The 24,336-nt window shown below is 39.6% G+C and overlaps 1 protein-coding gene across 4 annotated transcripts in view; it reads left to right on the forward strand.

The window, feature by feature from the left end:
- The window catches only part of TEDC2 (tubulin epsilon and delta complex 2), a 293,826-nt gene extending 270,168 nt beyond the window's left edge, over positions 1–23,658 (forward strand). For all 4 annotated transcript variants that reach the window (XM_053694966.1, XM_053694967.1, XM_053694965.1 and 1 more), the window contains 3 exons: positions 18,162–18,260; positions 19,169–19,359; positions 22,382–23,658. In XM_053694966.1, coding sequence (XP_053550941.1) covers positions 18,162–18,260; positions 19,169–19,359; positions 22,382–22,522 — 431 coding nt within the window. In that variant the 3' untranslated portion in view covers positions 22,523–23,658. The remainder of the gene's footprint in view (positions 1–18,161; positions 18,261–19,168; positions 19,360–22,381) is intronic.
- The last annotated feature ends 678 nt before the right edge of the window (positions 23,659–24,336 follow it).

Consider the following 24,336-nt stretch of genomic DNA (forward strand, 5'->3'; position numbering starts at 1 on the left):
TAATTTCCTCCTTTCAAAATAGGTCTGCTGCTCCTTATATGGCACTGGTGTAGTGCCTGTTTATATCAAAACTCCAGATCTGAAAAAACATAGAGCGCAGAAAAGAAGCACAATCTAAGTGTAGTATTTAATTAAAAACGTATTCCATTATTTAATGACAAGATTGCACTCACAGACTCCAACCTCAAACATATGATAAAAACGATATACTGGATTCCTCACAGCAGTAAGTATCTCTTCCTTACGGTCTGTGCAACTGTTCAGCTGTTTCCACTGTTTTCTCTCGAAAGAGGGTACAACCTCAGGAAGCGCCGATTCCGGATACCAGCAGTTGTATTCAAAAACATCCCTTACTATCGAAGCTTAACGTGTCTGCCAAAGGGCCGGCTCGCAGACACGCTAGTCTGACACAATATTTACGGACACACAGCGTCACAAATGTGGGCATGGCCTGACGCATTTCGCAGGGCTCCTCCCTGCTTCTTCAGAGGCTCTGTATTTACAGACATATATACACATATAAACACAAATAATTATGAGTACATATATAGACATATAATAACATGCATTTATAGATATATAAGTGCATTGGAGCCATTTGCAGTCAAGTAGCTGGACATAAACCAAATTTATGCAATATTCATAGTTAATAATAATTGATAATTGGATAGCGTACAGCCTCAAACTTAATCGACTCGCGGCACTGATAACAGGTATTATTATGTATTTACTGTAAATATTTGACATTCCACTATTCTTAACATAAGGGAATATCTTCCAAGTATATTTAAATAGATATGTTATATAATAAAGATAGGGATAGTGGTAATGGAAGTTGTATTTAATGATTCCCCGCCAAGTATTAGCTTACCACAATTTAACCAATAAAAGTAGTCACCCAAATTGGGGACAATAATACTAATATCTGATATTATGAAGTATAGACTAGTAATACCAGGGGAGGGTGCTCACTGTTCAAGTAAATGTAGAAAAAATAGGAGACAAGCGAACAGAAAGTAGAGCACTCGCAAAAGGAGACTAGTATAAGTGGCTATTCAGTGGGTATATAATATTAAAACTTAACATTTATTATTCAAAAAAAAATGATAAAAAACTACCATATAAGTAGTGATTAATACTTAGATTAAAACACAAACAAATAATAAACGGCTGTATATCCACAATGACCCCAGAATGTATACCATAGAAACTCAGAATAGAGTAGGAGGGATTTTTAGGCAGATATACACCAAAAAATGGTTCACGGATTGCACCAAAATCTATCTAAAAAAAGAGGATTGACCTCAAACAAAATTATACTATCTAGTGCAATACTGGACCGGTGTAGGTCTGTCCAAAATATTCCCTATGACAAAATTAGTATAGTGACTAAGAGGGGAAGTGTAGGTAGCAAAATTCACATAGTCCATACATTCAGCATATTACACAGACCCATTTGTATAGGCAAGAGTGAAGTGTTCACAAACACAAATTAAACCAAAAATACGATCAATGAAAGGTAATATGATTCTATAGATATGTTATAATAAACACATTGACTAGTGAAATGTGACTTGCATAGTTACACTTAGTGGTTGATACAGCCGTAGGAAGAGTGCCTGATGTACATTTCACCTGGCTTGGCTTTCTCAAAGGCTCAATAAATAGATACTCATGTATGTATCTAACTATATATATATATATATATATATATATATATATATATATATATATATATATATATATATATATATATACTGTATGTGTAAAAACAAAAGAAGGGAGGGGCGCACAGAGGATCCGGATCTAGGTGTAGTATATCAAAATTACACAAACTTTAGCTACATTCATGCCAAATTTTGCACTCACTTGTTATGACCTCAAACTATATGAGGTATGGAAATGGCATGGAGGCTACTCAGAGCCTTGGTGACCGTCTTTGCTGCTGTTAATCCAGGAACAAACTCTCTGTCACTTGTACATCAGCCCGTTTGTAGATCCTCCAAACCCTTCGCTGTTTATCCACGCACAGCTGTTTGCTATTAGGGAAGGGATAGGGGTTTTTGGGCGATAAACACCTATATACTTGCAAGTAGCAAGACTCGGTGAGATAAAAAATGGTTTATTTCTACATAGAGCAACACACACGTGTATAGATCCTTTAATACAATTCATCAGTAAAAAATAATAAAAGACTAAAAAACGCTACTATATGTACTGACACGAGTCGATCCGTGCTGAGAACAGAATATTAAACACAATCAGCTGATCGACTATGTTGCCAAAGTACAAGAGCATGTGTGAGTCTGGGGCGGAGTCTGACGCATTTTACGACTCGATTGGTCGCTTTTTCAGAGGTAAGTATACTCCCCCCTACTTCTCCATTATATGCATCACTGCTCATATTAAACTGAATGCCCGTTTTCCATTTTGCTTGTGGGCATAATGTTCCCCATCCAGGTACTGAAAACCCATCTATTACTAAATCCATTAGTTTAGATAGCACACATTCTTACCGTATGGTAAACAATGTTAAAATTTAACTTTAATCGATACTATGTTACAATAAGGGATACTAGGCCCTAACTATCAAAGATCACACCCAACAAACAGTGCAGAGCCGTGACTCACTGCTCTGTTTCCTGGCCGATTACAGGAAGCATCGGCTTCAGGTGACAGGAGTGACTAACACGGTATTAAAATAAACAAACGTGTTTCGCCATTACCCGGCCTTTCTCAATGTTAAATGACAGTGAATAAGTGAACAAGCTGAGGCTGATCGGGCTGCTGCTGTTTAAACCCATTAACACTCTTGTCTGACCAATCATAGCAGTGTATACCTCACACTCTCCCAAACCTATCAATGGGAGTGTTTTGTTTGTGGCTATATTTGTTTCATTTACAGCGATCGGGTCTCTATTGTGTGAATGGAAGGCTGCTTCCCTTTTAATGGGTAATGATCGATGTAATGTGTATACTCATAGTGGCTACGCTACCTATGATTTATACAATCTATTATGACAAGAGAACATACCACCCCCCTTAGATTTGTGTCTACATACTCATCTGAAAGGGACCAAATCGCTAATATTCTAAAAGAGCACTGGCATGTCCTTAAAACGGACAACCAACTTTTACCATTACTCTCAGACAGACCTTTATTAACATTCAGAAGAGCCAATAATATCAGTGATGCATTAACAAGAAGCCACTTCGATAGGAACGCTAAGAAATCACCATTATAGAAAGGCTCCATCGCATGTGGAAATTGTAAAGTCTGCCAACATATGGTTAAGAAACAGAGTGTGGTCGATAGATTCAGAAATACTTGGACCATTAAAGAGCACATTAACTGCAAGAGCACGAATGTTAAATATTGCATATCCTGCAGCTGTGACATATATTACGTGGGTATGACCACAAGATACTTGGGAAAACGTATGACTGAACACTTAAGTAATATAAGGACAGCCCAAAAAGATGAAGAAAATGGAAAACAAATTACCAGTGTGGCAAAACATTTTCTGCAAGCTCATAATGGGAATACCAATGTAATGAAATGTTGGTGGTTGCAAAAACTGAAACCAGGAATAAGGGGAGGAGAAACAGAACAAAGACTGTTAAGAATGGAAACCAAATGGGTCTTTAATCTTGACTGTGTCATGCCCCACGGCATGAACGAGTTCAATAATTATTGGGTATATTTATAGATGTAATAGATCATGTAAGCATAACAGAGTACATCAGTGTCACTATAATTAACTTGTCATGACAAGCAATTCTCTAGTGATACTTGCTACAGTGGTGATACAAAATAAATTATTTATCCAAGGAATTATTTTAATATAACCTGATCCCCCTTGTATCTATTTCCCTATTGGTGAATTAAGAAGAATTGTATCACTTTGAGTATATATATATATATATATATATATATAGGTACTATCTATGCTAGAAAACAAAATAGATACATATTATATTGTTCATAACAGCATACTCACAGCTGCATAATTAATATAATGCGCTATACACATCGGTAGTTCGAAGTCATCACTACCAATAACAATGTAAGATTTTTCACAAAATATTATATTATAATACAGACACATTATTTAGTGCATCAAATGAACTTCATCATAAATATATGACTATCACATAGATAATGACATAAGAAAGCTTTAATAGGTCAGAATCATAATTTTACCTATCTTACAAATTATATCCTATAACAAAGTAAGTTTTCTTACCACCAATTATAGCTACTCACTGACTAACATAACGGATATTCAAAACAATGGGGTAAAAGAACTCAACAGTTTAATGTGACATCAGTGGCTGAATAACAGGACCTCTTAGTCAAACAACTTAAAAGAGGTTAATCAACGGCGATCTTTCAGCGCTGTATTATCATGATATAATGGTCAATAACAATAAGCAATTAATCTTACTGAGATTGTTAATACCCGAGATTAGCCTAATATTAGATTTCCTATGTTCACTGTAAGTAAGTTGGACACACACATGATTGTGATCTTGGCAATGTTAAAGTATTACAATATAGCATGCAATCTGACACTCACTGATAACATATGGACACAAACATACTATTATCGGATTGATTATGCATTTGCACATGATGTTACTCATAGCTACGCTATAATCTCTACACTTACGGTCCTAAACTGCAATAACAGCATAATAGATTGTATAAATCATAGGTAGCATAGCCACTATGAGTATACGCATTACATAGATCATTACCCAATCAAAGGGAAGCAGCCTCCCATTCACACAATAGAGACCCAATTGCTGTAACTAAAACAAATATAGGCACAAACACAACACTCCCATTGATTGGCACTTTACCACCTCCTTGCAACTGTTACAGGCAAAGATAATGACTGGGGTTTGTGGGTAGGGAAGTGATATTTATCAGCTTTGCTGTGGTGCTCTTTGCCGCCTCCTGCTGGTCAGGAGTGATATTCCCAACAGTAATTATGATGATGCGTGGACTCACTGTGTCATTAGAAAGAAAAAAGGATTTTGCGAACAAATAAATGAGTGTCTTTAATGGCCTTGAACTTGTTTAAATTCTGAGTGGGTATGAACGTAAGGCCTTTTTTGAGGACTGATCTCTGATGTGGTGTAAGGACTTTATCTGAAAGGTTAATAATGTTAAGTTCTGTAGATTCTATTTCTTTTTGTATTGGGGTTTCTGATTGAAGCGGACCTGCCTTCTGGTTCTGGGTTTGTTTGCCCCTTCCCCTTCGGATTCTCCGCCTAAAGGGATACCTGTTACAATATAGCATGCAATCTGACACTCACTGATAACATATGGGACACTAACATAATATTATCGACTTGATTATGCATTTGCACATGATGTTACTCATAGCTATGCTATAATCTCCACACTTACGGTCCTAAACTGTAACAACAGCATAATAGATAGCGTAATCACTATGAGTATACACATTACATCGATCATTACCCAATCAAAGGGAAGCAGCCTCCCATTCACACAATAGAGACCCAATTGCTGAAACTGAAACAAATATAGGCACAAACACAACACTCCTATTGAGGTGTGGGGTATACGCTGCTATGATTGGTCAGACAAGAGTGTTATTGGGTTTAAAACGCAGCAGCCTGATCAGCCTTTATCTTGTTCACTTACTGTCATTTAACATTGAGAAAGGCCGGGTAACGGCCGAAATGCGTTTGTTTATTTTAATACCGTGTTAGTCACTCCTGTCACCTGAAGCCAACACTTCCTGTTATCGGCCAGGAAACAGGGGAGTGACTCACGGCTCTGCATAGTTTGTTGGGTGTGATCTTTGATAGTTAGGGCTTAGTATCCCTTATTTTAACATAGTATCGATTAAAGTTTAATTTTAACATTGTTTGCCATGCGGTAATAATGTGTGCTATCTAAGCCCCTGTCTTTATCTCTCTCTCTCTCTCTCTCTCTCTCTCTGATTATCCTTATATTAAATATAGGGGGCAGCACTGGAACCCTTTATAAGGGCTCTTTATCATACCTAAAGCACAATCGTAGTGCTAGTAATATCTATTTATTTTCCTATATAAATAGATATTATAAATTAGTTGTAACATACTTGCAGAGACAATTTAAAACGATCATACAGATAAGTAAAATATTATGCATAAATATGCTTATGCACTATATCTGATCCTTTATATCCAAATGTACTGGAAACAGTCCCTGTGAAGACAATTACGTCTCAATTATACTACACTGTATGAATATTTGAAACTGCAGTTAAGACCACATTTCTCAGTTTGTGTAATGTGTTTAGATGTACCCCCCAATATAATTTTCTCAATAATATTTCTAACGGGTCTTCTATTTATATGTTAAAAATGTTAAAATCAGGTTGTTAAATAATGGGTTGTAAAATAATTACATAAAACAATAAAATAATAAAAATACATAGAAAAACCCCTAGTGATCTCTGTTTAGAATAGAGGGAAGACTACCACAGCTAACCCCTTAGCTATGTTTAAGTAATTGGAATCCCACTCAGTGTACTCATCCCTAAATTAATCTAAAGTAATGCAGCCAGATCAATATCCTTGTTCAGACCTAGTGGACCCAGGCTACTTTAAAGGGGTCTTGCACTTGCATTCTAACATGTAGACAACATATTCTGATTTACAGTTTAATCTCCCCTTAATTTCATGGTTTTTCTCTCTTTCATCTTTACCTATGTATTTGTTATAATCCTTCGAATTATGGGTAAGTTCGCAACATACACAATTTTTCCTACAACATTTGAAGAAACCATTTAAAACTGTGGCGTGTATGAACCCATGATTCCTATCTTCTCTCCTCTGTTTTATTATGCTCGGAGCTATGATGTTTTTTATATTCCTATTCTTTTTAAAACTAACTTCCGGCTTGTTCCCTATTGCTTCTTTCAGCAGGGGGTCTGTCATTAAAATCCCCCAATGTTTGCACAGGATGTTCTTTATTTTATAGTGACCTCCATTAAAGGTGGTCACAAAACTAAGAGCCTTCTTATTTGGCTTCTGTTTGGACACTGTATTTTGTCCTAGGGGGGCTGTATTTATTGTATCCCTATTTATCATGGTGTCCCTGTCTAAATTCTTGGCTCTATTATATGCTTTCTCAATTGGAGGTCACTACAAAATAAAGAACATCCTGTGCAAACATTGGGGGATTTTAATGAAATAATAGGAATATAAAAAACATCATAGCTCCGAGCATAATAAAACAAAGGAGAAGAAGATAGGAATCATAGGTTCATACACGCCACAGCTTTAAATGGTTTCTTCAAATGTTGTAGGAAAAATTGTGTATGTTGCGAACATACTCATAATTCGAAAAGATTATAACAAATACATAGGTAAAGATGAAAGAGGGAAACACCATGAAATTAAGGGGAGATTAAACTGTAAGTCAGAATATGTTGTCTACATGTTAGAATGCAAGTGCAAGACCCCTTTAAAGTATATTGGTAGGACAAAACGAACCTTGAAAACCAGATGTCTGGAACATATTAAAAATATTAAAGCCGGAATATTAAGAAATCCTCTTATCAAACATTTCAAAGAGTATCATAATAGCGATCCCTCACAATTTTATTTCAAAGCCATTGAACAAGTACGGGTAGGTCCTAGAGGGGGCAGCAGATTGCTAGCTCTAAGGAAAAGGGAGAACTTCTGGATCCATGTCTTAGCCTGGGTCCACTAAGTCTGATCAAGGATATTGATCTGGCTGCATTCCTTTAGATTAATGTAGGGATGAGTACACTGAGTGGGATTCCAATAACTTAAACATAGCCAAGGGGGGGTTAGCTGTGGCAGTCTTCCCTCCATTCTAAACATAGAGATTACTAGGGGTTTTTATATGTATTTTTATTGTTTTATGTAATTATTCTTCAACCCATTATTTTACAACCTGTTTTTCTAAATGATTTTAACATTTTTAACATATGAATAGATGACCCGTTAGAAATATTATTGAGAAAATTATATTGGGGGGTACATCTAAACAGGTTACGCAAACTGAGAAATGTAGTGTAGTATAATTGAGATGTAATTGTCTTGACAGGGACTGTTTCCAGTACATTTGGATATACAGGATCAGATATAACGCATAAGCATATTTATGCATAATATTTTACTTATCTGTATGATCGTTTTAAATTGTCTCTGCCGTATGTTACCACTAATTGATTTAGTAATAGATGGGTTTTCAGTACATGGATGGGGAACATTATGCCCACAAGCAAAATGGAAAACGGGCATTCAGTTTAGTATGAGCAGTGATGCATATAACGGAGAAGTAGGGGGGCGTATACCTACCTCTGAAGAAGCAACCAATCTAGTCGCAAAATGCGTTATGCTCTGCCCCCCGACTCACACATGCTCTTGTACTTCGGCAACATAGTCGATCAGCTGATTGTGGTTAATCTTCTGTTCTCAGCACAGATCAACTTGTGTCAGTACATATAGAAGCGTTTTTTAGTCTTTTATTGTTTTATACTGATGAATTGTATTATACTGATGAATTGTATTGAAGGATCTATACACATGTGTGTGTTGCTTTATGTAGAGATAAACGTTTTTTTATCTCACTGAGTGTTGCTACTTGCAATTATATAGGTGTTTATCGTCCAAAAACCCCTATCCCTTCCCTAATAGCAAACAGCTGAGCGTGGATAAACAGCTAAGGGTTTGGAGGATCTACAAACGGGCTGATGTACAAGTGACAGAGAGTTTGTTCCTGGATTAACAGCAGCAAAGACGGTCACCAAGGCTCTGAGTAGCCTCCATGCCATTTCCATACCTCATATAGTTTGAGGTCATAACAAGTGAGTGCAAATTTGGCGTGAATGTAGCTAAAGTTTGTGTAATTTTTATATACTACACCTAGATCCGGATCCTCTGTGCGCCCCTCCCTTCTTCTGTTTTCTATAGATTTTGCTGTGACTTCCTTGTGGTCGCCTCTGAACTTTGTTGGGAATCAGGCTGCAGGAGACTTCTGAATTGTCTTCTCCTCATTACAACAGAAGTGACTGTATTTAACATATGGAAGGATAGTAATTAACATTCACAGATTGGTGTTTATTAACCTGTTTAGCGCTGATACTGTCTGTGTGTTAAAAAAAATAATATATATATATATCAAAAAGTCACAAAGACAGTGCAGCACTCACCGGTATTTTCACCATAAAATCCAGCTTTTCTCTTGTTAAGTGTATCCAGTCCACGGATCATCCATTACTTATGGGATATTAACTCCTCCCCAACAGGAAGTGCAAGAGGATTCACCCAGCAGAGCTGCTATATAGCTCCTCCCCTAACTGCCATTACCAGTCATTCTCTTGCACCCAACGAATAGATAGGATGTGTGAGAGGACTGTGGTGATTATACTTAGTTTCATACCTTCAATCAAAAGTTTGTTATTTTATAATAGCACCGGAGTGTGTTATTCCTTCTCTGGTAGAATTTGAAGAAGAATCTACCTGAGTTTTTCTATGATTTTAGTAGTTAAGATCATATTGCTGTTTCTCGGCCATCTGAGGAGAGGTAAACTTCAGATCAGGGGACAGCGGGCAGATTAATCTGCAAAGAGGTATGTAGCAGCTTATTATTTTCTGACAATGGAATTGATGAGAAAATTCTGCCATACCGATATAATGTAAACTCAGCCTTAAATGCAGTAGCAGCAACTGGTATCAGGCTGTCATGTATGTATATTTTACACTTCAGTATTCTGGGGAATGGCACTTCACTGGAATTATACTGTATGGATAAAACTTTAGCCTAATTTGCAGGGACTAGCAACAGGCTTTTTAATAACACTCAATTTATTAATGTTAAACGTTTTTTGCTGGCATGTAAAATCGTTTAATTTTCTGAGGTACTGGGTGAAAAAATGTTTTGGGCACTATTTTTTTCCACTTGGCAGTCGTTTTATTTAATTTATGACAGTTTACTGATCTCTCTCACTGTTATGTGTGAGGGGGAGGGACCTTTTTTGGTGCTTTTGCTACGCATCAAAAAATTCAGTCAGAAGTTTATTGTCTTCCCTGCATGATCCGGTTCATCTCTACAGAACTCAGGGGTCTTCAAAACTTGTTTTGAGGGAGGTAATCACTCACAGCAGAGCTGTGAGATTGTAGTTGACTGTGATAAAAAAAACGTTTATTTCTGTTTTTGTTTTTTTTTTTTTCTGCTATCAGGGTTAGTTATCCTTTGCTAATGGGAGCAATCCTTTGCTAAAATTGTGTTTTTTACAAAGATTTGATGCTATAACTTTTCAGTTTATTAATTTTCAACTGTCATAACTTTTTCTGTGCTTCTTATAGGCACAGTACGTTTTCATATTATAGTAAATTACTTGAAAAGTATTTCCAAGTTGCTAGTTTATTTGCTAGTGTGTTAAACATGTCTGATTCAGAGGAAGATATCTGTGCTATATGTGCTAAAGCCAAAGTGGAGCCCAATAGAAATTTATGTACTAACTGTATTGATGCTACTTTAAATAAAAGTCAATCTGTACAAATTGAACATATTTCACCAAACAACGAGGGGAGAGTTATGCCGACTAACTCGCCTCACGTGTCAGTACCTGCATCTCCCGCTCGGGAGGTGCGTGATATTGTAGCGCCGAGTACATCTGGGCGGCCATTACAAATCACATTACAGGATATGGCTACTGTTATGACTGAAGTTTTGGCTAAATTACCAGAACTAAGAGGTAAGCGTGATCACTCTGGGGTGAGAACAGAGTGCGCTGATAATATTAGGGCCATGTCAGACACTGCGTCACAATTTGCAGAACATGAGGACGGAGAGCTTCATTCTGCGGGTGACGGTTCTGATCCAAACAAACTGGATTCAGATATTTCAAATTTTAAATTTAAGCTGGAAAACCTCCGTGTATTACTAGGGGAGGTGTTAGCGGCTCTGAATGATTGTAACACAGTTGCAATACCAGAGAAAATGTGTAGGTTGGATAAATATTTTGCGGTACCGGCGAGTACTGACGTTTTTCCTATACCTAAGAGACTTACTGAAATTGTTACTAAGGAGTGGGATAGACCCGGTGTGCCGTTCTCACCCCCTCCGATATTTAGAAAGATGTTTCCAATAGACGCCACCACACGGGACTTATGGCAAACGGTCCCTAAGGTGGAGGGAGCAGTTTCTATTTTAGCTAAGCGTACCACTATCCCGGTGGAGGATAGCTGTGCCTTTTCAGATCCAATGGATAAAAAGTTAGAGGGTTACCTTAAGAAAATGTTTGTTCAACAAGGTTTTATATTGCAACCTCTTGCATGCATTGCGCCTGTCACGGCTGCAGCAGCATTTTGGTTTGAGTCTCTGGAAGAGACACTTGAATCAGCTCCATTAGATGAGATTACACACAAGCTTAAAGCCCTTAAGTTAGCTAACTCATTTATTTCAGATGCCGTAGTACATTTAACTAAACTTACGGCTAAGAATTCCGGATTCGCCATTCAGGCACGCAGAGCACTGTGGCTAAAATCCTGGTCAGCTGACGTTACTTCTAAATCTAAATTGCTTAATATACCTTTCAAAGGGCAGACCTTATTCGGGCCCGGGTTGAAAGAAATTATCGCTGACATTACAGGAGGTAAAGGCCATGCCCTGCCTCAAGACAGAGCCAAACCTAAGGCTAGACAGTCTAATTTTCGTTCCTTTCGTAATTTCAAAGCAGGAGCAGCATCAACTTCCTCTGCACCAAAACAGGAAGGAGCTGTTGCTCGCTACAGACAAGGCTGGAGACCTAACCAGTCCTGGAACAAGGGCAAGCAGGCCAGGAAACCTGCTGCTGCCCCTAAGACAGCATGAATCGAGGGCCCCCGATCCGGGAACGGATCTAGTGGGGGGCAGACTTTCTCTCTTCGCCCAGGCTTGGGCAAGAGATGTCCAGGATCCCTGGGCGTTAGAGATCATATCTCAGGGATACCTTCTAGACTTCAAATTCTCTCCCCCAAGAGGGAGATTTCATCTGTCAAGGTTGTCAACAAACCAAATAAAGAAAGAGGCGTTTCTACGCTGCGTACAAGATCTTTTATTAATGGGAGTGATCCATCCGGTTCCGCGGTCGGAACAAGGACAAGGGTTTTACTCAAATCTGTTTGTGGTTCCCAAAAAAGAGGGAACTTTCAGGCCAATCTTGGATTTAAAGATCCTAAACAAATTCCTAAGAGTTCCATCGTTCAAAATGGAAACTATTCGGACAATTTTACCCATGATCCAAAAGGGTCAGTACATGACCACAGTGGATTTAAAGGATGCTTACCTTCACATACCGATTCACAAAGATCATTACCGGTATCTAAGGTTTGCCTTTCTAGACAGGCATTACCAGTTTGTAGCTCTTCCATTCGGATTGGCTACGGCTCCGAGAATCTTCACAAAGGTTCTGTGTGCTCTTCTGGCGGTACTAAGACCGCGAGGAATTGCGGTAGCTCCGTACCTAGATGACATTCTGATACAAGCTTCAAGCTTTCAAACTGCCAAGTCTCATACAGAGTTAGTACTGGCATTTCTAAGGTCGCATGGATGGAAGGTGAACAAAAAGAAGAGTTCTCTCTTTCCACTCACAAGAGTTCCCTTCTTGGGGACTCTTATAGATTCTGTAGAAATTAAGATTTACCTGACAGAAGACAGGTTAACAAAGCTTCAAAATGCATGCCGTGTCCTTCATTCCATTCAACACCCGTCAGTAGCTCAATGAATGGTAGCAGCAATGGACATAGTACCCTTTGCACGTCTACATCTCAGACCGCTGCAATTGTGCATGCTAAGTCAGTGGAATGGGGATTACTCAGACTTGTCCCCTACTCTGAATCTGGATCAAGAGACCAGAAATTCTCTTCTATGGTGGCTTTCTCGGCCAGATCTGTCCAGGGGGATGCCATTCAGCAGGCCGGACTGGACAATTGTAACAACAGACGCCAGCCTACTAGGTTGGGGCGCTGTCTGGAATTCTCTGAAGGCTCAGGGACAATGGAATCAGGAGGAGAGTCTCCTACCAATAAACATTCTGGAATTGAGAGCAGTTCTCAATGCCCTTCTGGCTTGGCCCCAGTTAACAACTCGGGGGTTCATCAGGTTTCAGTCGGACAACATCACGACTGTAGCTTACATCAACCATCAGGGAGGGACAAGAAGCTCCCTAGCAATGATGGAAGTATCAAAGATAATTCGCTGGGCAGAGTCTCACTCTTGCCACCTGTCAGCAATCCACATCCCGGGAGTGGAGAACTGGGAGGCGGATTTCTTAAGTCGTCAGACTTTTCATCCGGGGGAGTGGGAACTTCATCCGGAGGTCTTTGCCCAAATACTTCGACGTTGGGGCAAACCAGAGATAGATCTCATGGCGTCTCGACAGAACGCCAAGCTTCCTCGTTACGGGTCCAGATCCAGGGATCCGGGAGCGGTTCTGATAGATGCTTTGACAGCACCTTGGACCTTCGGGATGGCTTATGTGTTTCCACCCTTCCCGATGCTTCCTTGATTGATTGCCAGAATCAAACAGGAGAGAGCATCAGTGATTCTAATAACGCCTGCATGGCCACGCAGGACTTGGTATGCAGATCTAGTGGACATGTCATCCTGTCCACCTTGGTCGCTACCTCTGAAACAGGACCTTCTGATCCAGGGTCCCTTCAAACATCAAAATCTAATTTCTCTGAAGCTGACTGCTTGGAAATTGAACGCTTGATTTTATCAAAACGTGGTTTTTCTGAGTCAGTTATTGATACCTTAATACAGGCTAGGAAGCCTGTTACCAGAAAGATTTACCATAAGATATGGCGCAAATACTTATATTGGTGCGAATCCAAGAGTTACTCATGGAGTAAGGTTAGGATTCCGAGGATATTGTCTTTTCTACAAGAAGGTTTAGAAAAGGGTTTATCCGCTAGTTCCTTAAAGGGACAGATTTCAGCTCTGTCCATTCTTTTACACAAACGTCTGTCAGAAGTTCCGGACGTTCAAGCTTTTTGTCAGGCTTTAGCTAGGATCAAGCCTGTGTTTAAAACTGTTGCTCCACCATGGAGTTTGAACTTAGTTCTTAATGTTTTACAGGGGGTTCCGTTTGAACCCCTTCATTCCATTGATATCAAGTTGTTATCTTGGAAAGTTCTGTTTTTAATGGCGATTTCCTCGGCTCGAAGAGTCTCTGAGTTATCTGCCTTACATTGTGATTCTCCTTATCTGATTTTTCATTCAGACAAGGTAGTTCTGCGTACTAAACCTGGGTTCCTACCTAAGGTGGTCACTAACAGGAATATCAATCAAGAGATTGTGGTTACATCTTTGTGTCCTAATCCTTCTTCGAAAAAGGAACGTCTGCTACACAATCTAGATGTAGTCCGTGCCCTGAAATTTTATCTACAGGCAACTAAGGATTTTCGACAAACGTCTTCCCTGTTTGTCGTTTATTCTGGTCAGAGGAGAGGTAAAAAAGCTTCGGCTACCTCTCTCTCCTTTTGGCTTCGTAGCATAATACGGTTAGCCTATGAGACTGCTGGACAGCAGCCTCCTGAAAGAATTACAGCACATTCTACTAGAGCTGTGGCTTCCACTTGGGCCTTTAAGAATGAGGCTTCTGTTGAACAGATTTGCAAGGCTGCAACTTGGTCTTCTCTTCATACTTTTTCCAAATTTTACAAATTTGACACTTTTGCTTCTTCGGAGGCTGTTTTTGGGAGAAAGGTTCTTCAGGCAGTGGTTCCTTCCGTATAAAGAGCCTGCCTGTCCCTCCCGTCATCCGTGTACTTTAGCTTTGGTATTGGTATCCCATAAGTAATGGATGATCCGTGGACTGGATACACTTAACAAGAGAAAACATAATTTATGCTTACCTGATAAATTTATTTCTCTTGTAGTGTATCCAGTCCACGGCCCGCCCTGTCACTTTAAGGCAGGTAATTTTTCCATTAAACTACAGTCACCACTGTACCCTATGGTTTTCCTTTCTCTGCATGTTTTCGGTCGAATGACTGGTAATGGCAGTTAGGGGAGGAGCTATATAGCAGCTCTGCTGGGTGAATCCTCTTGCACTTCCTGTTGGGGAGGAGTTAATATCCCATAAGTAATGGATGATCCGTGGACTGGATACACTACAAGAGAAATAAATTTATCAGGTAAGCATAAATTATGTTTTTTCAACAACTATTAAAACATCATAGGCCAAACGTTTCGGTGCCCATCTGGCACCTTTCTCAATGAGTTAGTATCCAGCAATTTACGGGATACTGACCCATTGAGAAAGGTGCCATATGGGCACCAAAACGTTTAGGCTATGATATTTTAATAGTTGTTGAATAAAGCTGGATTTTATGCTGAAGAGACCGGTGAGTGCTGCATTGTCTTTGTGACTTTTTGCTCTGGATTCAATCTTGCATATGCACTCCGGCGGATGCAAATGAGGAAGTGAGTGCACCTGCCTTGGATTTTTACTATATACAGTTGTGCTCATAAGTTTACATACCCTGGCAGAATTTATGATTTCTTGGCCATTTTTCAGAAAATATGAATGAGAACACAACAACTTTCTTTCACTCATGGTTAGTGTTTGGCTGAAGCCATTTATTATCAATCAACTGTGTTTAATTTTTTTTTAAATCATAATGACAACAGAAACTACCCAAATGACCCTGATCAAAAGTTTACATACCCTGGTGATTTGGGCCTGATAACATGCACACAAGTCGACACAAAGGGGTTGAATGGCTATTAAAGGTAACCATCCTCACCTGTGATCTGTTTGCTTGTAATTAGTGTGTGTGTGTGTATAAAAGGTCAATGAGTTTCTGGACTCCTGAAAGACCCCTGCATCTTTCATCCAGTGTTGCACTGATGTTTCTGGATTCTGAGTCATGGGGAAAGCAAAAGAATTGTCAAAGAATCTGCGGGAAAAGGTAGTTGAACTGTATAAAACAGGAAAGGAATATAAAAAGATATCTAAGGAATTGAGAATGCCAATAAGCAGTGTTCAAACTCAAGAAGTGGAAAATGAGGGTGTTCTGTTGAAACCAAACCACGGTCAGGTAGACCAACTAAAATTTCAGCCACAACTGCCAGGAACATTGTTCGAGATGCAAAGAAAAACCCACAAATAACTTCAGGTGAAATACAGGACTCTCTTAAAACATGTGGTGTGGCTGTTTCAAGATGCACAATAAGGAGGCACTTGAAGAAAGATGGGCTGCATGGTCGAGTCACCAGAAGAAAGCCATTACTACGCAAATGCCACAAAGTATCCCACTTACAATACGCCAAACAGCACAGAGACAAGCCTCAAACCTTCTGGCACAAAGTCATTTGGAGTGATGAGACCAAAATTGAGCTTTTTGGCCACAACCATAAACGCTACATTTGGAGAGGAGTCAACAAGGCCTATGATGAAAGGTACACCCTTCCTACTGTAAAACACGCAGGTGGCCGCTGATGTTTTGGGGATGTGTGAGCTACAAAGGCACAGGAAATTTGGTCAGAATTGATGGCAAGATGAATGTAGTATGTTATCAAAAAATACTGGAGGAAAATTTGCATTTCTCAGCCCGGAAGCTGTTCATGGGACGTACTTGGACATTCCAACATGACAATGATCCTAAACACAAGGCCAAGTCGACATGTCATTGGCTACAGCAGAACAAAGTGAAGGTTCTGGAGTGGCCATCTCAGTCTCCTGACCTCAATATCATTAAGCCACTCTGAGGAGATCTCAAACCTGCAGTTCATGCAAGACAAGCCCAAGAATTTACAGGAACTGGAGGCTTTTTGCCAGGAAGAAAGGGCAGCTTTACCATCTGAGAAGATAAAGAGCCTCATCCACAAATACCACAAAAGACTTCAAGCTGTCATGTTATGAATAAATAGAACATATTCTTCTATGTGAAGAACATTGGAATGTGAAATATTAATATTCCATGTCAAGTTAGCGCACTTGAAAAAAACGCTATCAGGTTTGCACGTGAGTAAGGGTGTTAGTTTTTTTCTTCTTCTACTTTTTGCACTCCATTGAAGTCTCTGGGGCAATACATTAACAAGGTTCATGGAAGCGATATTTTAAATTTTCCATATTGTGCGCGTCGGGTTAACGCTGGTGCGAAAACATTTTACTTTCAACTTGTAATACACGCACTACCCAACGTGCTCAAAAAGCCTCCTTGTAGAGAAGTTAAAGGGACACTGAACCCAAATTTTTTCTTTCGTGATTCATGCAATTTTAAGCAACTTTCTAATTTACTCCTATTATCAAATTTTCTTCATTCTCTTGGTATGTTTATTTAAAAAGCAAGAATGTAAGTTTAGATGCCGAACCATTTTTTGTGAACAACCTGGGTTGTCCTTGCTGATTGGGCAGCACCAAGAAACAAGTGCTGTCCATGGTACTGAACCAAAAAAATGCTGGCTCCTTAGCTTAGATGACTTCTTTTTCAAATAAAGATAGCAAGAGAACGAAGAAAATTGATAATATAAGTAAATTAGAAATTTGTTTAAAATTGCATGCTCTATCTGAATCATGAAAGAAAAAAATTTGGGTTCAGTATCCCTTTAAAGCGAGAGCCAAGTACTGCTTCACTCGTAATCTAGCCCTTAACTGAAGCTTTCATTTACTTATTACTTTAACCTGTTTCATTTATAAAATAAAATGTATTTGCATATTTTTCAGCATTGACGTTTTTGCTCTGAAAGTCAAAATAGATGTTTTGTAATGAACCTGAATCATTTAAGATAATTTAAATTTTATATTTAATCTTTGCTCTTCTCCAGCTAGAACACATTAATCTTAGGGGGCGATTTATCAAGCTTGTGCGCACATACGCACCCCTGTCCTCCGCAGCTCACCTCTGGCGGGCTGAATTCCCCTGGCGGAATTCAGCATTGCACATGAGCGCTATTTTGCCCTTGCGTGCAATACCGCCCCCTGCCCTTGCACAACCAATCACGTGCGGGCAGGAGCTGTAAATCTCCCCGGTCGGACTAGACCGCGGAGATTGAAATTCGCCACCTAAGAGGTGGCGAAAGGGTAGGGAAGCAGTGGTCTGTCGAAGAGCTTGATAAATCGCCACCTTAATGTTTCAGAACATATGGAATCTGACATTTCTTCTTTTCTTAGTTCGAAGGCACTGGGAAAACTACCGCTCGCTACTGTTCTCTGAGGTTCTTCAAGAGCAGACATTACAGCATCTCTCATCTTTGCACCGACTTCAGGAGGGTAAGTAGTCTAATTCATTTCAGGATGAGTCCCTTTTTCAGACATTTCTTTCTCGATAATCTAAGAATACATTGTTTTTTTGTGACATAAAATGCTGTATACATAGTTAATTTAGGACTGTGCTCAAACTGCCTAACTAATTTCAAGATTATGAAAATAAATCTTCTGTATTTTATGTAAATAATAAAATCTAGAGTCAAAATGATTCCTTGGCATTAGTGTGTATTGGTTATAGGAGTCCCAGAAGCCTCCTGGTTAGGCCTATTAGCTCTCTTCTAGGCTCATACCCCATTTATTTTTCATACAGTATGTGACTAGCACCTGCTTGTTTTTTTTGTTTGTTAAAGGGACGATACCTAAAGGTTGAAGCACTTGAAAGTGATGCAGCATAACAGTAAAAAGCTGACTAGAAAATATCACCTGAACATTACTATGAACAAAAAGATATTTTACCTCAAAATTTCCTCAGTCAAGGGACTTTAAACAGTCAATCAGGATGCTTGTCCCGGGACTTGCAAGGAAGCGTGCATCTTGCATGTGCATGTTATTTCTCTCCTTAGTTGACTGAGGTTTATTATGAAATCTTATAAGATTTCAGTGAAATCTCATGACATCACAGTAAAGTAAAGCATTACCTTGGCACTGATGATGCTGATTGGCTATTGTGTTTTGGGTTTTTTTTTAACCTGCAGCTGGACAGTATCTGAAATATAACTGTTCACAGAGCACTTACTCTTGTGAGCTGAACAAATTTTGAGGTAAAATATCTTTCTTTTTTACATAGATATGTTCATGTGATATTTTCTTGCTTTTTACAGTTATGCTGCCTCACTTTAAAGTGATTTAGCATATGAGTATTATGTCCCTTTAAGATGTCTTTGCATAATCTCCATGTTTCTTAACACCAGGTGCTGAGCAATACCTGAAATGGAGTGAACAACAGTCAAGCAGTTTGACATCCATTGAACCAACAAGATGCCGTACCTCTACTCGCACTGCTCGCCCCATTCTCCTGTATAGTAACCCGCTTGAACTCTCCCAGTTAGCTAGCTGCAGACTGCGGGTATTGGAATTGCAGCAAAAAATTTACTTACATAAGGTAATTTTGTTGATAAGATCTGTGGTTGTCAAAACGTTCTTTGTAGCATCTTTACAATATTAATACATTTTGTCTATTTGGTTATCCCTATGTTTTTTCCTTGATTATTTGTCAATATCTTTCTTATAATTATGTGGCAAAATATGCTTCTTGAAATAAAATAAAAACTCCAGAAGTCTTGTAAATTCTCTTTATTCATATACCCCTCAGCTTTCTGCTGGCATTAAATCGACATGAAAGTCAACATTAGACATTCTTGATAATGTTCATGTTTCATTTTAATGCAGTTTAAAATTCATCTCTAGGTAATAAATGGGTTTGTCTTTTGGTATCCTTTGTTGAAAAGCATATATACACATGCTCAGCAGCAGCAATGCGCAAGGCTTGTGAGGCAATTTGTTTTAGCCAATGACCACAGCTCAATGTTTTTAAATTAAGTTGTTTGTCTAAGTTACACAGCTAAGAGTATCTGAAACACAGCTGTTTAGCAGGCGAAGGGGCTGTTATCTTCATTCATGTATATAGCACTATCCATGTGTGCTGTTTTATCTTAATATGAATACAATTGAAGTTTTACTTAAAGGGAGAGTAAACACCAAAAATGTTGTTGTTTAAAAAGATAGATAATCCCTTTATTTACGATTCCCCTGTTTTGCTAACCAGCACTGTTATATTAATATACTTTTTACCTTTTTACACATGCACACAGGACAGGAATACACAGGAGGGAGTTAATGCACAGCCTAACAAGCACTACATCACACTAAACACTTCCACAGCAAACTGCCTACTTTCTGTGCAGAGCTTTCTTTTTCCCAGTTGATTTTCAGTCACCATAAGTTTAGCCTCTTTTAGTGATTAGAAAAACTACAGGCTCTAAAATCTGATTCTACTTGAGCAGCAGAGGGCCCCCGTAAAAGGATGGGCCCGGTAGCAGTGGAGAGCCTGTAGTTACGCCCCTGGCCTAATCCTTTTATATCATTGTTTAAGGTATCTGTCATTTTCAAAGACATCTTGCTTGTGGCTCTGTCCATATCAGAATTTCAGAACTATGTGCTTTTGTTTGTAACAATCCAACAAGATACATTTTTAAAAACTCGTTCTTTGTTTCTTCTGTTGACCGTTTCGTTTAAGAATATATAATATACTACATCTGAAAAAAAGACCTGTGATGTATTGAAAATGGAATACAAAACCATGATTTTGTTGGTCCATTAAAAGTTACCACAATCTACTAAAAGGAACTTTAAGTCTGAGATTTGATTGCGTCATTCTGCCCAAACCCAAGAAATTATCAAGTGATGATGTTGTCAAGTTCAATCCTTAAAAATGTATTTGGTAACTACTAAATTAGGACAGCAGACTTGTGCTTTTGTCCTCCAGTCTTATTCCAGAAATGGTCATAAAGCTCTCAAGGATTCTTTACTCAGGTGGCTTCATTGGGTTCCATTTATCAAGCTGTGGACACAGCTTAGGAGCTTTTGTGGTGCATCCTTGCTCATTCAAGCCTGCAACCTCAAGTTAAAGTGACAAGAATCCAAAAATGTTTCCTCTGTGATTCAGATAGAGTATACAATTTTAAGCAAGTTTCCAATTTGCTTCATTTTCTTGGTACCCTTTTTTGAAGGAGCAACAGAGCACTAGCTGAACACATTGAGGGATGTTGTTGAATGTATTGAGTGAGCCAATGAGAAGAGGAATATATGTGCAAACATCAATCAGCAGCTACCCCCCAGTAATGCATTGCTTCTCCCGAGCCTGCCTAGGTATGCTTTTTAACAACAAAGGAAATTAGATAATAGAAGTAAATTGGAAAGTTGTTTAAAATTATATGTTCTATTAGAATCATAAAAGTTTAATTTGGACTTTACTGGACCAAACAATTACTTGTGCAGTGTCAAATGAGGGTAGCAGATGGCACCTGTCAAGCGTCGAACATGGGCAAATGGGTTCCTTCTCTTTCTCTTCACCCTATTTCCCAATTATCTCTCCCTCCCTCCCTCTCCTCTCCTCCCTCCCTCTCATCCCCTCCTCCCTCTCCTCCCTCCCTCTCCTCCCCTCCCTCTCCTCCCCTCCTCCCTCCCTCTCCTCCCCTCCTCCCTCCCTCTCCTCCCCTCCTCCCTCCCTCTCCTCCCCTCCTCCCTCTCCTCCCGCCCTCCCTCTCCTCCCCTCCTCCCTCCCTCTCCTCCCCTCCTCTCCTCCCTCCCTCTGCTCCCCTCCTCCCTCCCTCTGCTCCCCTCCTCCCTCCCTCTCCTCCCCCCCTCTCCTCCCTCTCCTCCCTCTCCTCCCTCCCTCACCTCCCCTCCTCCCTCCCTCTCCTCCCTCCCCCCCTCCTCCCTCCCTCCCCCCCCCTCCTCCCTCCCTCCCCCCCCCTCCTCCCTCCCTCCCTCTCCTCCCCTCCCTCTCCTCCCGCCCTCCCTCTCCTTCCTCCCTCACTTTAATCCCTCCTTCCCTCTCCTCCCCCTCCTCCCTTCTCCTCCCCTCCCCTCCCCTCTCCTCCCTCCCTCTTTCGCTCTTGCTCCCTCTCTCCCCCCTCTCCTCCCCTCTCCTCCCCCTCCTCCCTTCTCCTCCCCTCTCCTCCCTCCCTCTCCCTCTTTCCCTCTTGCTCCCTCTCTCCCCCTTCTTTCAGTCTCCTCATGTGCATAAACTAATGCTGGCAGGATTATAGGCTACTCCTTATAGTATTTCTGCCATGAATCCTGAATGTACCGACTAGCCCACTATAAATGTGAAGTTACTAACACATTTTAAATCATATTGTCTGTGTATTCTCTCTGCAGTTTTGCTTTTTCATTTTTCTCATGTTTTCCCCTTTTCTATGTGTTGCTCTGTCCCTTAGCTACTTTTCTTATCTTGAGATGCACAGTCACACAGTACAGTTTCCCTGTTTGGCTAATGACTTATTGTTACAAGCCTCTGCCACAGATGCATCCACTTATGCTCAGCTAGAAAACATTTAATTGCATAATTGCATTGGTACTATACGGGCTTTGTGATAATATAAAGCTCTGATCTTCCCCAGGTGCTGAGAGACGAGCTGCTCGCCGAGGCAGAGTCACAGTGTCACGAAGCCCCAGCCTCTCGGGCGCTTTTCAGAGCAATATATACAGAGCTGTGTGAAGGGGGAGACAGATTCCCTGTTCTCGTGCATGAGGAGAACTAACCGCATACAATCAGCTCACAGAAGCAAAAAACACCAACAAAATACAACTGCAAGTGAATATTTTGGTAATGTTTTATTTAGCCCACATTTTTGTGTACTGCTGCCTGTGTGAAAATTATAATTAAAGGGACATGAAACCCAATTTTTTTTTGATGATTTAGATAGGAAATACAATTTTAAACAACTTCCTGTTTACTTCTATTATCAAATTTGCTTAATTCTCTTGGTATCATTTGTTGAAGGAGCAGTAATGCACTACTGGTTTCTAACTGAACACTTGGGCGAGCCAATGACAATAAGTATATATATGCAGCCACCAATCAGCAGCTAGAACCTAGGTTCTTTGCTGCTCCCGAGCTTACACAGACAAACCTTTCAGCAAAGGATAACAAGAGAAGGAAGCACATTAAAAAATAGAAGTAAATTCAAAGTTGTTCAAAATTGTATTATCTATCTAAATCATGAATGTCTAAATATGACTTTACTGTCCCTTTAAGGGAACCCTAAGCTACAGAGCTTTAAAGGGCCATAACATAAATGACATGCTCTGATTTGTTTTAGATGTAATTTTAAGATTATTGACCCCGCAGTACTCTGTGTTTAATCTCCACACAGTAGAAGTACCGCTTTGAACCCTCAGAGCACTGCTGGTCCTGAGCTGAAACCGACACTCATCGATAGTCTTAAAATGACATGATCTTACAAATTAGAGCATGTTATTTCTTGACTATTATAGCCCTTTAATTAATAGTACAGTGCCTGTTGTGTTGTTAAAAGGGCACTGATCTGCACGGGGTTAAAGTGTATGTGGTCGATTTGCAAGCTTGTGGCAAACACCTAACTAGTGGGTTAAATAACAATGTCTGAGTTTTAAAATGATTTTCTACTTGAAGTTTTTATGTCTTATGTTTGATTTAATATTATGAAGCTGAAAATGTGTCCTTTAAAACTACACAAGTAAAATGTCAACATTGTAAATAGCAATTCTCTACAGCTAACCGTCTCTTGCATGCAAAGGGTTAACACTAACCCTACCTGGTCACTATTAAAGGGAGACTAAAACCACATTTTTTCTTTAATGATTCAGATAGAGTATGCAATTTTAAGCAACTTTCTAATTTACTCCTATTATTAAAGTGAAGGTCCATTTTGATGAATTAGTGCCCGGTTTTTAATAAACCTATTAAAAACAAGGGCACTTTAATTCATCAAAATTGACATTTCACCGTTTTCTTCAAAAACTTACCTTTTAATCCTGAATACCACTCCAGCGATTCCCCCGGAAGCCTCTGCAGACGTCAGAAATGATGAATCAGGCTTCCTCCAATCACAGCTTCCCCCCCGGGGGAATCTTGGCCTGATGCAACGCTGTGATTGGAGGAAGCCGGATTCGTCATTTTGGACCTGTGAAGACGGCTTGCGACGAGCCTAGGAAGTGCTGGAGCGGCTGCCAGGATTAAAAGGTAAGTTTTTGAAGAAAACAGTGAAATGTCAATTTTGATGAATTCAAGGGCCCTTGTTTTTAATAGGTTTATTAAAAACCGGGCACTAATTCATCAAAATGGACCTTCACTTTAATTGTTCTTCATTCTCATGTTATCTTTATTTGAAAAAGAAGGAATATAAAGCTTAAGAGACGACCCATTTTTGGTTTAGCACCTGGGTAGAGCTTGCTGATTGGTGGCTAAATGTAGCAAACCAATCAGCAAGCTTTACCCAGGTCCTGAACCAAAAATGGGCCGTCTCCTGTGCTTACATTATTGCATTTCAAATACAGTTAGCAAGAGAATGAAGAAAAATTGATAATAGGAGTA

This window comes from Bombina bombina, chromosome 11 (genome assembly GCF_027579735.1).
Source record: "Bombina bombina isolate aBomBom1 chromosome 11, aBomBom1.pri, whole genome shotgun sequence".
Taxonomy (NCBI): domain Eukaryota; kingdom Metazoa; phylum Chordata; class Amphibia; order Anura; family Bombinatoridae; genus Bombina; species Bombina bombina.